At 42.8% G+C, this 16,791-nt stretch overlaps 2 protein-coding genes across 2 annotated transcripts in view; both read left to right on the forward strand.

Moving 5' to 3' along the window:
- The window catches only part of LOC121926779 (cytosolic phospholipase A2 epsilon-like), a 50,729-nt gene extending 44,598 nt beyond the window's left edge, over window positions 1-6,131 (forward strand). Inside the window, exons 18-21 of the mRNA XM_042460054.1 lie at window positions 1,417-1,593; window positions 3,158-3,324; window positions 4,132-4,318; window positions 5,670-6,131. Of these exons, the coding sequence (XP_042315988.1) occupies window positions 1,417-1,593; window positions 3,158-3,324; window positions 4,132-4,318; window positions 5,670-5,881 (743 nt within the window). The 3' untranslated portion in view covers window positions 5,882-6,131. The remainder of the gene's footprint in view (window positions 1-1,416; window positions 1,594-3,157; window positions 3,325-4,131; window positions 4,319-5,669) is intronic.
- A 3,656-nt stretch (window positions 6,132-9,787) lies between these two features.
- Window positions 9,788-16,791, forward strand: part of EHD4 (EH domain containing 4) — a 34,461-nt gene continuing 27,457 nt past the window's right edge. Inside the window, exon 1 of the mRNA XM_042445878.1 lies at window positions 9,788-10,311. Coding sequence (XP_042301812.1) covers window positions 10,076-10,311 — 236 coding nt within the window. The 5' untranslated portion in view covers window positions 9,788-10,075. The remainder of the gene's footprint in view (window positions 10,312-16,791) is intronic.

A 16,791-nucleotide genomic window follows, 5' to 3' on the forward strand; every position in this document is an offset into this window, starting at 1 on the left:
CTTTGCAGCGTCTGGGAACCGCGCTGTTTGGCTGCTGCGGTTCCCGGACACTGCAACTGGCAGCGGTGGCAGACCGCCACTATTCAGCAGTCTGTAACCCACCTAAGTCATGAAAGAGCCAATTTGTTGTTTTCTTTTTCATGGCCAGTTCTCATTCCCAAAAATTGCTGAATGTTTTCTTCCATTGTAAAATCTGAAATGGCAGTCTTGGCAAAAGGGACACAGATTCTTTGAAAAAAGAAAGAGTTTGTCTCAGCAGCACTATAGTATTCACACTCACTACAAGTGTGGCACACAGAGACTTCCATCTTACACAAACTGTCCTTTGGGGAGTAAGCTTCATTGAATCCAGTGAAAATTACTGCTGAGTAGACATGCATAGAATCACACTGCAAAAGAGTTTAAATGTAGGTATTGTTGCATGGCTACCTCCTGCACTGGTACGTGGTAGCACTTTTGTGAGTGAATACCTTTCTAATCAATATATTTGACATTTCTTTTACTGCCTTGATAAAAGTGGCACCAGAAATGCTGTACCTACACAGCAGTGGTAACTGTGTAATCCAGCCTGTAAACTCAGTTGCTCTGGGGGACATTTACTTCAACTGAACATGACTAGTCTGGCAAGTGTCACCCAGATGACACTTTTCATCAGCCACCCCAAGACTGTGGAATGACCTGCCAGGAGAGATTTGACAGTTAAACATGTTTCCTGAATTTAAAACTGAATTAAAGAGCTATCTCTTCTGGCAGGCCTGCCCAGTTGATTTTAAACTATGAATTTTAAATTGGTATATTTTTAATTTTAAAGTTGGATGATTTTAATGTGTCCTTTGACCTATGTGTTTAAATTGTTTTATGTGTTTTAATCTATCATGTATCCCACCTTGAGCCTTGGTGAGAGGCATGCAAGAAATAAAATGTATTGTTGTTGTCGTTGTTATCCCCCCTCCACAATTATAGCTGGGGGAATTATGAGGCATGTGGAATTTAATAAACTAAACAGAAACCCTATATCCCATCTTTTCCCTACCTGATGTTTTGAATTATGATATCCATACTCCCACAGCCAGCTATGTTGCTTGAGGAATTATGGGAGCTATAGTCCCAACACAGTAAGTAAGGCAACATCATTGAAGGCTGCTCAGCATAACACAGAAAAATTGCATGCTGCACAGTGGCAGCTATGGCATAAACAAACCATAAGGTGGAGTTTCCTTCCAGTTTCCTTCATATGAGGAATGTAATATGTCCAGACTATCTCTGAAAAAGTAATCTGAGGTTTTAACCATAAGAGAAACAAAAGTAAACTTATAGAAAGCATTGATGGAATGAGAAATGAATCACACAACTGTTACTATGAAGAACTAATATGAAAATATTATGCATTTACTGTGTTTCTTGTTTCTTCTGCAGATGTACCCACCGAAGCATATATTCTACCTACTCGTACAGAGTGTCCTCCAGAAAGCCTTGCCAGTATTTTTCAAGATATTATAATGTGGCGACCTGCCATTTCGGTTGTCCCTAATTTTTTAAGAGGCTGCTCAATGAATGACAAATACCTAGAGAGCAAATTTTCTAAGTGGAAAGGTATAGTGAAAACTTTATATTTAACAGAAGTTCCCTTTGAATAGTTTTTATCATCAATAGATGATGTCTTGATATGACAGTAAGTCTTTAGCACAGGGGTAGAGAAGTTTGATTTCAGTGCAACGGGACCCAACCAGTGGCCTAGATGGAATTAGGCATTGGGGCCCCACCCTTCAAAGAGAGAATGGAAGTAAAAGAGATTTACCCTGCTAACCTTTCCAGTCTGGAGGACAGGGGCAGGATCCTCATGGGTAGGATGTGGAATTCTCCTGCCCCTTTGCTTTGCTGAGGGACTTCTCCTGGATCTTTCATAGGATGACTTCCATCCAAATATCTGGAGGGCCACAAGTACCCCAACTGATGACCACTTTCTTTTCTTCATGGGCAAATAATTGTCAAGTGGCCTAGTATCTCTCCCCATCATTTTGAAGCCCCCCCCCCCCAATCCATGGCTCTTCTTCCAGATGGAAAGAAATTAAAAGAAACATCTATTTCCTCTTACCCAAAAAGATGGTGAGGAGATGTAGGTCCTCACCAACAGTGTCAGTATCTCCTTGGTGTATTTAAGAGGGGAATTATTATTTCAAAAGGATACCTGCAAGAGGTGGGTAACCTAAGGTAACAAAAGGAAGCCTGCAAGAGGTAGGTAACTTTCCACCTATATATACCAGTACAAACTGCAGAGAAACTCTGGTTTCGGTGAATAAAAGAGTTTTATTTAGAAATGTGCAAACATACAAATACAATACAACCTAAAAAGAACAATACAAGGCTAACAGAAATAAAGATGTGAAAGAATGGATAGTCAGAAATCGGGAATTAGAAGGGGTGATAATTACAGTCCTGAAGAGAGGGCTCCATGTAAGACAGAGAGTGGCTCAGACTGAGTGTGAAGACTATACAGAGTATAAAACTCTGATCTGGAGAACAGAACCTCAGTCTGTAGCAGAAAACTGGCCATGTGTGGGGTGCATATTTATATCCTGTTTTGCACCCTTGGAGGGTATTTGACGTTCCCACACAGAGTAAAAAAGACTTGATGGTCTTCCCATGGAATTGACAAAAGGACTGTAGAGCAACTGATGCATTTAACTCCAGAGTGACAAAACGTTGATTGGATTTGTGACAACTCTGGATAGTCAAGTAAGAAGAGTGAATACAGAAACAGCCCAGGATGAGGTGGAAGTATGATCTTTAACTGCTTTGGGACTACATAGTTTTCATCACGAGAGGATATACAGAGAGTCTGGAGGAGGCTGGAATAATCAGCAAACCCATTTAACTTTTATTATGGTACTATCTAGGTCTTCCACATGTCTTTGGGTCAGCATGCCTTTCCCACATGAAACTTCCTAATGTTCCAAAGATTATCATGACCTCTTAAAAACATGCCTGACTCTAAATGTCAAAATATGAAAATATTCAGTGAGAGGATACTTCCTGATCTGTTGGAATGTTACATGTATAGAAGGGAAATTGTATCTACATTGTGCTTTCTGTTTCTTTCTTCATTTCACAAAGAGGAAGCCTTGCCTGCTTTTGAGAATAAATTTATTTCTTTTAGACTGTGATCTTGACAATTTTCCAAATCAGTTGACGGGATCTGAAGACTACCTATATCTGGTAGATACTGCATTTTCCCTCGATACCAGCTATCCACCACTCATGAGGCCTGAGAGAAAAGTGGACTTAATGATACATTTAAATTACAGCTCAGGATCACAGTTATTGGTGAGAAGACTCAAAAAAAATTTATATAGCAATAACTGCATGACTAATGTGCTTCTGACTGTTACTCATTTACAAAGAGGAAGTTGTTTGTCTGAACCCACTGTCATCTCTTCTGTTGAAATCTTATTCTTGCAGCTGCTTCCTCCTCTGCTATCAGTAAATTCAGAGCTCTGAGAGGAGGAAAATGACAAATGCTGTTTGAATTGTTGACACTATTTCCCTTTCTGATGAGAGATAAAAACTGTTAAAACCTATGAAAGTGTGAAAAAAAAATAATATCCCACTATCTTTTTTTACAACTTCTAAAAACAGTTCCATTTAGATCTGTGTTATCTTACTGTACATTTGTATGGATATACCAAGTAGAGTTTGGCTGGAAGTGGTCTTTGGTGCTATTACATCCTGTCTACAAAAACAACACTAGTCTAGCCAAGCCAAGATCTGCTGTACAATGGAAATCTTTCTTGGCAGTCCTCTGTCCTACAAAGGAAAACAGCTTTGCTGCCACTGCCATTGGCATAATTACAGATTAAGTCCCATGGATTTGCAAATGCTCAGATAATGCTTCTGAAGCTAATGTTCTGTTACTGCTTCTTGCCCTTTCCCAGTTGCTCTCCCTCATTTAGTCATAACAGAAATGAATTTTCTAGAAATCAAATAAAGGCCAGAGGAAAAACAATATTCTAGGAGTCTGAAAAGTATGGGCTGAAAAGTAGGTGCAAGTGTGATTCTGCTCTCATTCCATTTATGGAAGGGTGTACTTCTAACATCTTGTTTTTATAATTTAACCCACCCCAACAAATATAGCCTCTGTTAAAAGCCTCAGATTATTTCTCAAAACAAGGAATTCCATTTCCCAAAAATGTTCCAAGAGATGAAACAGAAAAACATGTGAAGGAGTGCTACCTGTTGGGAGAACAAGAAGACCCTGAGACTCCTTTAGTGCTGCTTTTTCCATTGGTTTGTAACACCTTCAGAGAGTACAAAGCACCTGGTAAGTCTGCATGGGTGTTCTTTCTCATTTCATCATGACTGACTTAGTTCTCTGACAGACTGGGAGAGTTGGTTAAAAGAGAAACAAGGAAGGAACTCCAGTTGAGACATGTGGAACAAGGTTATTTGCATATGGGAATACCTAACAGAGGTTTAAATTAGACAAAATGCCTGATTTTGCAGAAGTGCTCCACCAAATGGTGCACAATGTCTTTTTGTCATAGCATACAATTTTCCTTACCTCAAAATGTTGAGTCTGGAAGAAGAAATAACTTGCTTCACAATCCAACTCAAATCTGTGCAATAGGTGGTTCTCTATATTTTGTTGGACAACACCCATCTGGCTATGCTGGATAGGCTGATAGGTGTTGCAGTCCAACAACATCTGGATGGCCACAGGTTGCCCATCCCTATCTTAAGTACAAGGTAGAGGTGGGACCTGAGTTTCAAAACATGAATCCAGTTGTTTGAACCCTTGGTTTTCTGTTGCAGCACACATTTCACAGCAGGCAAACCAATATGGGAGAGCCAGCATGGTGTAATGATTTGAGTATTGGACTATGGCTCTGGAGACCAGGGTTCAGATCCCCACTCAGCCACAGAAACCCACTGGGTGACCTTGGGCAAGTCATACACTCTCAGCCTCAGAGGATGGCAATCCCTCTCTAAAGAAACATGCCAAGAACATTCTATGAGAGGTTCGCCTTTAGAGTCGCCATAAATTAAAAATGACTTGAAGGCATAAAACAACAACAAGCTAATGTGGCTCTGAGATATATACCTTGAGCAAGAAATTTAGAATCATAGAATTGTAGAGTTGGAAGAGACCACAAGGCCCATCCAGTCCAACCCCATTCTGCCATGCAGGAAATTTCAATCAAAGCATCCCCGACAGATGGCCATCCAGCCTCTGTTTAAAGACCTCTAAGGAGGGAGACTCAACTACACTCTGAGGGAGTGTGTTCCACTGTCAAACAGCCCTCACTGTCAGGAAGTTCCTTCTAATGTTGAAATGGGATCTCTTTTCCTGTAGCTTGCATCCATTGCTCCAGGTCCTAGTCTCTGGAGCAGCAGAAAACAAGTTTGCTCCTTCCTCAATATGACATCCCTTCAAATATTTAATAGAAGAAAAATGGACAATTTGAGTTCCAGTTGCATATTATATAGTTGTGACCCCTCAAAGCCCAAGTATCCATTTCACAGAAAGCAAATTGATTATTATCTAAGAAATTATTTGGACATAGTTCTAAATTAATCTCTGGAGTGCTAATACCCACCATTATTATTTTCTGAGAATATATTATACCTCAGCTCTGTAATAAGACAATTTTTTTTCTTTTTTAAAATTACAGGGATAAAACGTAGTCCTGAGGAGATGAAAGAAGGTGACATTGATCTCACCAGTACACTTGGTCCTTATAATGTATATAATTTGCGATATCCTGAAGAAGACTTTGAAAAGTTAGTTAAACTAACTGAATACAACATCCTAAACAACACAGATATGTTAATTAAGGCTTTGCGTGTTGCTGTGGAACGGAAAAGGCAGCATAAGAAGAGATAGTTGTTAATCTACAGTGATAATCTACAACGATAATGTTTTGCACGTTATTCAGAAATACTACAGGATAATAGAAGTATCCAATTCCAAAAAGAAAGACTATAAAAGACACTGTGCAATCTTTAATCAAGGAAAATACTGGCTTCTAGAAAACAAACAAAAATAAAGGCTATTTCAAAGAATATATTTTATATATCGGCAACAGCCAAAGTGATAAAAAAATGGACACAAAATGCCCTACTCTGAAATTACTTGGAAGAACTCTGCACTTTTGAATACTATATACCCTGTGGTGTAACTACTTATGTTCAATATATTTCATGCACAAAGATATGAGATTTCACTCTGAAATATATAGATTTGATATGCTTATGTATTGTTTTATTGTTTCCATATAAATTATGCATGAACAACAGTTTTCCATAAAATTATTTTGGTGTGGTGTAACATAAATGATCAAAATGATTTTTAAAAGAAAATAAAACGAGTTCTTGTTGGATAAATAATGGTGTTAATCTAGACATGGATAATATAATCTAGTCCATATGTGGGAACAGGCTGTCTACATGCTTATGTATTTATATTCCCATTTGCTGGATCGAATTCGCCCTAACTAGTAATGGTAGTTATATTTTGAGAGAGAACATTTTGGGATCTGCATTTAGGTACAGACACTCTGCATTTTGGGAAGATGCATTTCTGTCCAGTAGAACTATTTCCTTGTGAGAGTGTGCCTGGATATTCCCAATTAATAACTCACTTTTGTGAAAAGTGAGTGTAAATATTCTGTTGTATTGCCTACATGTCCTGAAGGCACCAGATCCCATATAATCTTGGAAGCTAAGCAGAGACAGGCCTGGTTAGTACTTCAGTAGAGGACCACAAGGTATACCAGCTCCTGAAGATTAGATTTCAGAGGGAGGAAATGACAAAGAATCTCTGAATGTTCTTTGATTTAAAAAACCTTATGAAATTCATGGGGTCACCAGGCAACCTGAAAGCACACCTACACACACACATTCCAAATCTATTCCATTGTGCTTGTTATATCATACCACTTTAGTACTCAACTACCATAATATTTGATATGTATTTAATATTCTGTACCAAAGCAAAATACAGTGAACCCTTGATATCCATTGGGGTTTGGTTCCAGGAAGCCCCCCCCCCCCCCCACCATGGATACCAAATCCATGGATCTTCAAATTAGTATTAACCTTTATTTATATAGCGCTGTAAATTTACACAGCACTGTACATACAATCTTTTTATGGATAGTAAAATGATAACCCTTATATAAAATGGCAAAATCAAGGTTTGTGTTTTAGAATTTATGTATTTTTTTAAAAAAATTAAATCCATGGATAAAGAATCTGTGGATATGGAGGGCTGACTGTAGTCTAGCTGCCAAAGAAGTCTTAGACTGTAGTCTAGCTGTCAAAGAAGTGCATTGAGAGATAGGCTTCAATTTTAATACCCATTAGATACACTCAGGGAGCTAATATGCAGAATTAATATTGTATTTTTTAAAAGTTGTACGCCGCTTTGATTGTGGAAACAAAAAGTGGGATATAAATTAAAGTTTTATTATTTGTATTATTATATTATTATTAAACGCAGGTTCTGATCATAAAACCATTTGTATAGCTCTTTCAAGTGTACAATACACTTCAGGAGCACCCCCCCACACACACACATAATTTTACAACAACCCCATAGAGTGAGTGTGCAAAGGGATCTAATAGTACTTTTTGATACACAAGGAAGAAGCGGGTGTCGGAGGGAAAGGTGCCACTAGATTCCTTTGCATTCTGATTTTCCAAACATAGCTATATCTTTGCAGAGTGAGTAGTATTTGTGGCCACATGCCTTCACAGCAAAATCATTTGTGCTTCTCTGTCAAATCACTGTGCTGTGGAAATAGCCCTAAAAGCTTTTGAAGGCTTTGTCATCAGAGCACATACTCTGGCAGGATCAAGCTGTATGCTTGCCATCCACTAGCTAAATACAAACAGGTTGATCACCAAAAGGTTACCACTGGATAAAAAACTGGTAACACCACAGGCCCTTTCACACTACACAGTTCCAACACTGTGATTTCACTTTAACTGTCATGAAACCATGAGATTTCTAATCTAGAGAGGGCTATTTAGAAATCTCAGCAAGGGAGCGATAATGGCTCACTACATACCTCAATTCATAGTTTAAAATTGACTGGGCAGGACTGCTGGGAGAAATAGGCTTTTAATACTGTTTTTAAATTTTGATAGCACATTTAGCTCTCTAATTTCTCCCAGCATCAAGGAGCAGATGATGAAAATATCCTCTGAATGACAGTTGCCAGTCTTGTTCTGGCCAACTGATGTAAATATCCCCCAGAGGACCTGAACATATGGGGCAGATTATATGGGAGGAGGTGATCTGTAGATAACCTAGACCCAAACCATGTCAGGCTTTAAAGCTGATAAACATGCTGGGAAACTAACTGGCAGCTAGTGGGGTGTTTTTAATATTGGAGTAACACTGGTGTTGTGAGAAAGGGCCCTAGGCTGTTTTATAGCATAGCCAATGGTGAAGGATAACTGGAGCTGAACTTCCAATAAGATCTGAAGAACCATGTTTCCTATAAATTGTTAGGGACTTAATTCTGCCAACCCATATTCTTAGGCCCGTTACAGATGGGCACCCTAGTACGCGAGGACTACGTACTAGGGTTAGAAAAGGGCATCCTTTCCAGACGCCCCCAACCCTAATAGACGCTTGGTGTGTCCAAAATGGCGGTGCCCATTCTAGATGGGCACCGCCATTACATCATGAACGCACCGCCTCCAAACGGGATGGCGCGGATGTGACGTCTTTGCGCCGCACAAGGGTGCATAGAGCGCCCTTTCCGTGGCGCATGAAGGAGCTCCAAAACGGAGCTCCTTCCGCAATTTGCATCGCTGGTGCAGCCATTAGACGTCTGCACCAGCGACGCAAGGGAGAAAGGAGCTGAGCGGCCCCTTTCACCTCCTCCCCGCGGCCTGGAAAGCGGTGGATCGGGGCCTCGGAGGCTGCCGCTCTGGCAGCTGAGGCCCCGATACGGTGGGGAAAGTCTGTAATGTGCCTTTGTCTTCCACTCTTCCTTAGTCTTCCAATCTTGCTTAGGCTATTGGGATGCTTGTCCCCCACAAATTTTACTTATTAACAGAATATTATGCATACTTCAAGAATATCTCCCCAAGCTGTCAACACTCCTGCAAAGAAGATTGCATCCTTCTTCTGTCTCTTCAGGCAGCGTCCAGCCAGAAGGACCCAATCTGTGCTGTTCACTAATTTTGAAAAATAGTTTTCACGATTGTTGTGTGCCTTCAAGTCAGCGACCCTATCATTGAGTTTTCTTGGCAAGAAGGGGGTTGCTCTTGCATCTTCTGAGGCTGAGAAAGTGTGACATCTCCAAGGTCACCCAGTGGGTTTTCATGTTTGAGCAGACATTTGAACCCTGGTCTCCAGACTCTTAGTCCAACACTCAAACCACTACACCATGCACTTAAAAAAACACACACATTTATTCAGTGAAAAGCACAAATTTACATTTATATGAGAGCTGTTAGCTTCTATTTGGGCATGTCTTCCATTTTTCTTGAATGTCCTCTATTTTGACCAGGACTAAGAAGCATACATTTACATTTCTATGAATGTCTTTAGCTTCTATTTGGTCATGCCCTCAATTTTTCTTAAATGCCCTCCATTTTGAGCAGGACTAAGAAGCACGAATTCTTATTACTATGAGTGTTGTTTTTTTAAAGCTTTTTATTTGGTCACGTCCTCATTTTTTTCTGGCACTCCTTATCCTTCCCCTTCCTCTTCCTCTTTCCAAGTGCCTTGTCCTCCTTGGCGCTGAGGAGGGCCTATCTATCTGGTCACCAGTGGTCCTCAAACTGTGTGCCCTTTAAGAACATTCTGGACTACAATTCCCAGAATCCTCAGCCACGTTGGTCAATGGCCTGGGATTCTGGGAGCTGAAGTCCACAACCCTCTTGAAGGGCCCAGTTTCCCTCAGCTTGGCCTGCTGCCTCCCACCGCGCCTTGGGCGTCTCCTCCTCCGAGCGAGGAGTCAGTCAGAGTCAGTGAGTGAGGCGGAGGCCGAGCAGGAAGCACGGAAGGAAGGGCCGGCTGGGCCTTGGACTACTTTGGAGCCCTGCCTCGGCGTCGGGGATGTTCAGCTGGCTGGGGAAGGAGGGCCGGCGGGCCAGGGCCGGGGAGGGCGAGGACGTGGTGGAGACGGTCACCGGGGGCCTCAAGGAGCTCTACGCCAAGAAGCTGCTGCCTCTGGAGGAGCACTACCGCTTCCATGAGTTCCACTCGCCCGCCCTCGAGGACGCCGACTTCGACAACAAGCCCATGGTCCTCCTCGTCGGGCAGTACAGCACCGGGAAGACCACCTTCATCAGGTCAGGCCCAGGGAGGCGGCAGCAGCCTCCTCCTCCCCCAGCAGGAGCCAACGTGGGGAGTCGTTGGGGAATACTTGCCCCTTAGGGAGTCCCAAGAGAAGACTTGCCCATAGGGAATCATTGGGAAATGCTTGCCCTAAAGGATCATTGGGGAATACTTGCCTATAGAGAGACACAAATAAATACTTGCCCATAATGAAACCATACTTGCCCATAGAGCCATTGAGATACACGTTGGAGAATCATTGGGCAAGTATCTCCCTATGGACAAGTATGGTTTCTCTGTGAGCAAGTATTCCCCAGTGATTCCCTATGGGCAAGTATTCCCCAGTGATTCCCTATGGGCAAGTATTAAGTGATTTCCGCTGATTGGCAAGTATTTCCGCCAGTGATTCGGCCTATGGGCAAGTATTCCCAGTAGTGATTCCTGATGGGCAAGTAGTTCCCAGAATGATTCCGCTATGGGCAAGTATTCGCCCAGTGATTCCCTGATGGGCAAGTTATTCCCAGATGAGTGCCTATGGCAAGTATTGCCCCAGTGGATGCGCCTATGGGCAGTATTCACGCATGATGGATTCCCTATGGGGCAAGTAGGTTTTTCTCTGTGGCGTTTGCAGGTGATTCCCTATGGGAGTTATTCCAGTGAGTTCCCTTGATGGGCAAGTATTCCCATGATTCATATGGGAAGTATTAAGTGATTCCCTATGGGGCAAGTATTCCCAGATGATTCCTATGGGCAAGTATTCTCGCAGTGGTTCCGCTATTGGGGCAAGTTATTCCAGTGAGTCGATGGGCAAGATTAAATGATTCCCTAGTGGGCAAGTATTGTCCCAGTGATTCCTATGGGAAGTATTCACCAGGATGATTCGCGCTATGGGCAAGTAATTCTCCAGTGGATTCTCCTATGGGTGCGAAGTATTCAGGTGTGCCCTGTGGGGCAAGTATGTCCCCAGTGATTCGGCCGTGGTAGTTGGGCAAGGTATTCCTTGGGCGTTTCTCTCCTTATAGTGATTTCCGCTAAAAAAAAAAAATTTGGGCAAGTAGTGGGAAGTGTTTCCCTGTGGGCATAGTAATTCCTCAGTGGATTCCCTATGGCAAGTATTCCCAGATTCCCTATGGGCGAAGTACGGTATTCCTTCGTGAGCAAAGTAGTCCCCAGGGATTCCCTATGGGGAAGTATTCGCAGTATTCCCTATGGGCAAGTATTCCGCCAGTGATTCCCGTGGGCAAGTAGTCCCCAGTGATTCCCTATGGGCAATGTATTGCCCCAGTGATTTCCCTAGGGCAAGTAATTCGCCCAGTGATTCAGCTATGGGCAAGTATTCCTTCCCTCAGTGATTCCCTATGGGGCAAGTAATGCCCGCGAGTGAGTCCTATGGGCAGTATCGCCGTCCATGATATCCCGCGATGGGCTAGTATTCCCGGAGTGATTCCCTTTGGGGCAAGTATTCCCGATGTTGATTCCTGATGGGGCATAGTAATTCCCAGTGATTCCCTAGTGGGCAAGTATTCTCCAGTGATTCCGCTGATGGGCAAGTATATTCCCAGTGATTCGCCTGTGGGGCAAGGTATATCCAGTGATTCCCTTATGGGGCAAGATTCAGTGATTTCCGCATGTGGGCAAGTATTACCCAGGGTGATTCCCTATGGGCATAGAAGTATGTTTCCCCAGTGATTTCCGTGTGGGCAAGTATTCCGGCCAATGATTCCCTGATGGGCAGTATTCCCAGTGATTCCTTGTGGCGAAGTATTCTCAGTGATTCCCATGATGGGCAAGTAAGTTTCCTGTGGGTCAAGTATTAGTGGATTAGTATGTCGGCCCAAGATGTTCAGGATCTCTTGGTGGAGGCAAGTATTCCGGCAATTGATTGCGCTATGGGCAAGTGATTCTCGCCAGTGATTCCTTTGGCAAGTATTGTGATTATGGCAGAGTATTCCTCAGTGGATTCCGCTATGGGAAGTATGTCCCATGAGTGATTCTCTGTGGGCAAGTATGTCCCAGATGATTCCGCTATGAGGCATTAGTATCGTCCCAGTGATTCGGTATGGGCGAAGTATTGCGGGTTGTGATTCCTTAGTGGCAAGTATTGCCAGCTGGATTCCCTGTTCTATGGGGCAAGTATTCGCCAGATGATTCCCTATGGGCAAGTAGTCCCCATGATTCCCTGTGGGGCAAGTATTCCCCAGTGATTCCCTATGGGCAAGTATTCCCCAGTGATTCCCTATGGGCAAGTATCGGTTTCATCTGTGAAGCAAGTATCCGCAGTGATTCCCGTATGTAGTGTCAGTGATTCCTATGGCAAGTATCCCCAGTGATTCCCTATGGGCAAGTATTCCTCCCAGTGATTCCCTATGGGGCAAGTAGTTTCGCCATTCCCCAGTGATGCGCCTATGGGCAAGTTATTCCCCAGTGATTCCTTATGGGCAAGTATTCCCAGTGATTCCCGTATGGCAAGTATTCCTACCAGTGAGTCCTAGGGGGCAGTTATTCCCAGTGATTCCCTATGGGCAAGTATTCCCATGCAGTGAGTCCCTATGGGTCAAGTATCCCCAGTGATTCCCTATGGGCAAGGGTATTCCCAGGTGATTCCCTTGGGCAAGTATTCCCCAGTGATTCCCTTGGGCAAGTTTCCCCAGTGATTCCCTATGGGCAAGTAGTCCCGCGGTGATTCCCTGTGGGCGAAGTGATCCTTCGCAGTGATTCCCTATGGGCAAGTAAGTTTCCTGTGGGCAAGTATTCCCGCAGTGATTCCTATGGGCAAATGTATTCCCAGTGATTCTCCCGTGTGGGGGCAGTATTTCCCCAGATTGTTCCCTATGGGGCAGAAGTATGCTCCAGTGATTCCGCTTTGGGCAAGTATTCCTCAGTGATTCCTGGATGGGCAAGTATTCCTTAGTGAGTCCTATGGGCAAGTATTCGCCCGTGATTCCCTGTGGGCAAGTATTCCCAGATGATTCCCGTATGGGGGCAAGTATCTCCGCAGTGATTCCTATTGGGTGCGAAGTATTCCTCAGTGGATTCCTTTGATGGGCAAGTATTCCTCGCAAGTGATTCCGGCTATGGGATGTATTGGCCCGTGATTCCCTTATGGCAAGTATCGCTGCTCCGTGCATTCCGCTAGTGATTCTTGGGCGAAGTATTCCCGCTGTGATTCCCTGTGGGCAGAGTATTCGCCGAATGAATTCCCTATGGGGCATAGTATTCTTCCTAGTGAATTCGCTAAGTGGCAGTTAGTTCCCGTGATTCCGTGTGGGCAAGTATTCCGCCAATGATTTTTCCGCTTATGGGATAAGTATCGGTCCCAAGTTGATTTCCTATGGGCAAGTACAGTTTCCTGTTTTTGGGCAAGTATTCCTCCAGTAGAGATTCAACTATGGGCGGGTGTGTCCCTCGAAACTTTGGTCCTCCGGGTGTTTTGGATTTCTATTCCCAGAAGCCTTAGCCAGTTTGGCCAACAGTTAGGAATTCTGGAAGCTGAAGTCCAAAACATCTGGAGCACCAAAGTTTAGGAAATACAGAATAGAATAGTACAAATTTATATAAAGAGCACTAGGGTTTTACATTGCCATCCTCTGAGGCTGAGAGAGTGTGACTTGCCCAAGGGCACCCAGTAGGTTTTTATTCTCAAGTGGGGATTCAAACCCTGGTCTCCAAAGCCAGAGCCCAATGCTCAAACCGTTACACTGCTTTAGCAATACATTTAGCAGGTGTATCAGTGCCACCCCAGCTGGCCTTCAGTTATTAAACTGTTCCTTGTCAGGAATATACTTATATATATATATACTTAGGAATATAGGATCCTGATGGGTGGTGGAGGTAATAGCCCTCTCCACATTTCCCCCAGGTGATTAAATTCCTCCACCCCCACTCCTACCCAGTTTTTTAGAGTTCTTGGGCCCATAAGTAACTAGATAAGGTTGTTTGTCCTCATGCCTGTTTTGAAAGAGGTAAGAGAATGGCATAGATTGTGAAAAATACCCTATGAGATTTTATTAGGCAAAGATCCCTAAAAGCAACTTTAGAATGTCACTGGAAACCAGGTCTTTTTATTTATAAATTAATTTTCCCCTGCCTTTGAAATGTGCCCTTGTTGTGCCCTCTTTACCCAAAGCGTCACCACCTGCTTGTGATTCATCTCTTCTGAGCTCTACTAAACCTAATTATCTCCTGGAAAACTACTGTGTGGTTTCATGATAAGTAACGCATACCAAGTTTATTTACTTAACTAATAGCCCATCATATGCTAAAGCCTTGAAGAATTAAGAATGTTTTCAAAACTGATTCAAACACTAATTCAGACATGTTGACTTCCCTGGAGCAGCCAGTATGTGATAAGACATGAGGGTTGCCCATGGAGTTGGGCATACACACCCCTAATGTAGAAATTAATGTTTTATATACGAATTGCCAAGATCACCTTTGGAGAGCCAGTGTAGTGTAATGGTTTGACCGTTAGACTATGACTCTGGAGGCCAGGATTCAAATTCCTGTTCACCCATGGAAACCCACTGGGTGATCTTGGACAAGTCACACTCTCTCAGCCTCAGAGAGAGGCAAAGGCAAGCTCCCTCTGAGCATAGCTTGCCAAAAAAGCCTTCAGGCACACAACAAACAGCAAACCAGCTCTGCGTATTCCTTGCCTAAGAAAACCCTATGAAATTCATGGTGTCTCTATAAATTGACAGGAGACTTGAATGCACACAAACCCACTGTATGTACATACATACAAAAACAAGTGTGCTTCACTGAATTGCTTTTACAGTTGCCCTTCCTAAATAAGCTGGTAAAAAGTCAACCATGCAATGAATGGTGTCTATCATCATATTCACCTAAGCCTAACTCAAGACTGATGTCTGATGCATGCTGGTTGATGTGTGCAATTCTGAGGCCAGCCTTTATGCTTCATTACACAGAAATTATTACTGTGAGAACAAACGTTTGCTCACAGGATATAGAGGCTTGGTTAATTTCAGAGAGTTATCTTGTAATGGAGTCAGAGTTGAAGCGCAAGAGCTTTTTGATTAACAATAAGGATATACAAATGTGTCTCTGTTCCTTCTTCACTGTAATCAGCCATTTTGTTTATGCACCAGAATGGAGTCAGATCAGTGTGTATGTATGATGGATATGTACACAACCATGAATCTGCAAAAATATAATGTACATATATGGACGTGTGTGGGGGTATGCTCACTAATGATATGCCACTCCTTTATATTGTAATAGATCCCTCTCCTTGAAGAGAAGTACATTGTGAAGTGACTGTCTGATTTTTGCCTGGAAGGGGAGTTGCTGAGTAGCAAAACTGGGAGGGTTCTCCTCTGAAAGGCAGCTTTTTGACTTGCCCAGAATGCTCCTTGTCGGGACCATAAAGTAGCTGAAAGAAGTATTTCTATTTCTGTGTTTAGAAGCTTGTATTGTTTTCTCAGCTTTTACCCTAGCATAGGCATCCCCCGCCCCTCCCATTTCCATATTGTCTTGTCAGTATCTTTCTGAGGGAAGTGTATTTTCTTCTGCCAGCTCCCTCTCTCACTTCTCTTGCTCTCTCACTGGCATAAGTATCTTTCCTCCACATAAACTCGTGATATTCAGGAAGATGTACAGGAAAAGATAACATTGTGCTCCTGAGTTAGAACTGTGTGTAATGTTCTGACATCTGTCACTTTGTGAATAACTCTTGGCCAAACAGGTGGCTGTACACACCATTTACAGAATTGTTGCTTCAGTTGCATCCACAGACAACAGCATATCCATTCAGGAGATACAGTCCGCCCTTTCTTTACGTGGGGATCCGTCCCGGACCCCTCCCCCCATGTTAAAAAAACCATGTATGCTCGAGCCCCATTGAAACTGTCAAAACCCTAAAAACGCACAAAAAACTATGGATGCCAGCCATGAAAGCCTTCAACATTTGAGATCCATTACATCCCATTGGAGCCTGCATGGTGTAGTGGCTTGAATGTTGCATTAGGATACTGGGAGACCAAGGTTTGGATCCTCAACCTCAGAGAAGGGCAAAGATAACCCCCTTTAAACAAGTGATTCCAATAAAACCCCACAATAGGTTCACCTTAGGGTCACTATAACTCAGACATAACTTGAAGGCATGCAACAAGAACAACCTCTCATTACAGTGCCAGACACACATTCAATCCACTTGAGCAGTTTCCCTTATCGCCTGGTGTTTATTATAAATTTCAATACTTCTTTTATTTGTTGTCAGCTTGATTCCGCTTGTACAGAGTGGAACTGATCATTTTTGTATCATCTCTCTGATGAAATGTAAAAATACTTGAACCAAAATAGCCCTCACAGCTTGTGTAACAAATCTTTCACAATCCTTGAAGGTTTACAGCTAGAATGAACAACTCTGCACTTCCAGATGTTGAGAGATGCTAGGAACTATCACATGTTGCCTACACCCCACAGTCTCTGTTATCTATGTACATACATTAAAAATGCATGCTACTCCTGTTCAG

Source organism: Sceloporus undulatus, chromosome 1 (assembly GCF_019175285.1).
Source record: "Sceloporus undulatus isolate JIND9_A2432 ecotype Alabama chromosome 1, SceUnd_v1.1, whole genome shotgun sequence".
In the NCBI taxonomy this organism is placed as follows: domain Eukaryota; kingdom Metazoa; phylum Chordata; class Lepidosauria; order Squamata; family Phrynosomatidae; genus Sceloporus; species Sceloporus undulatus.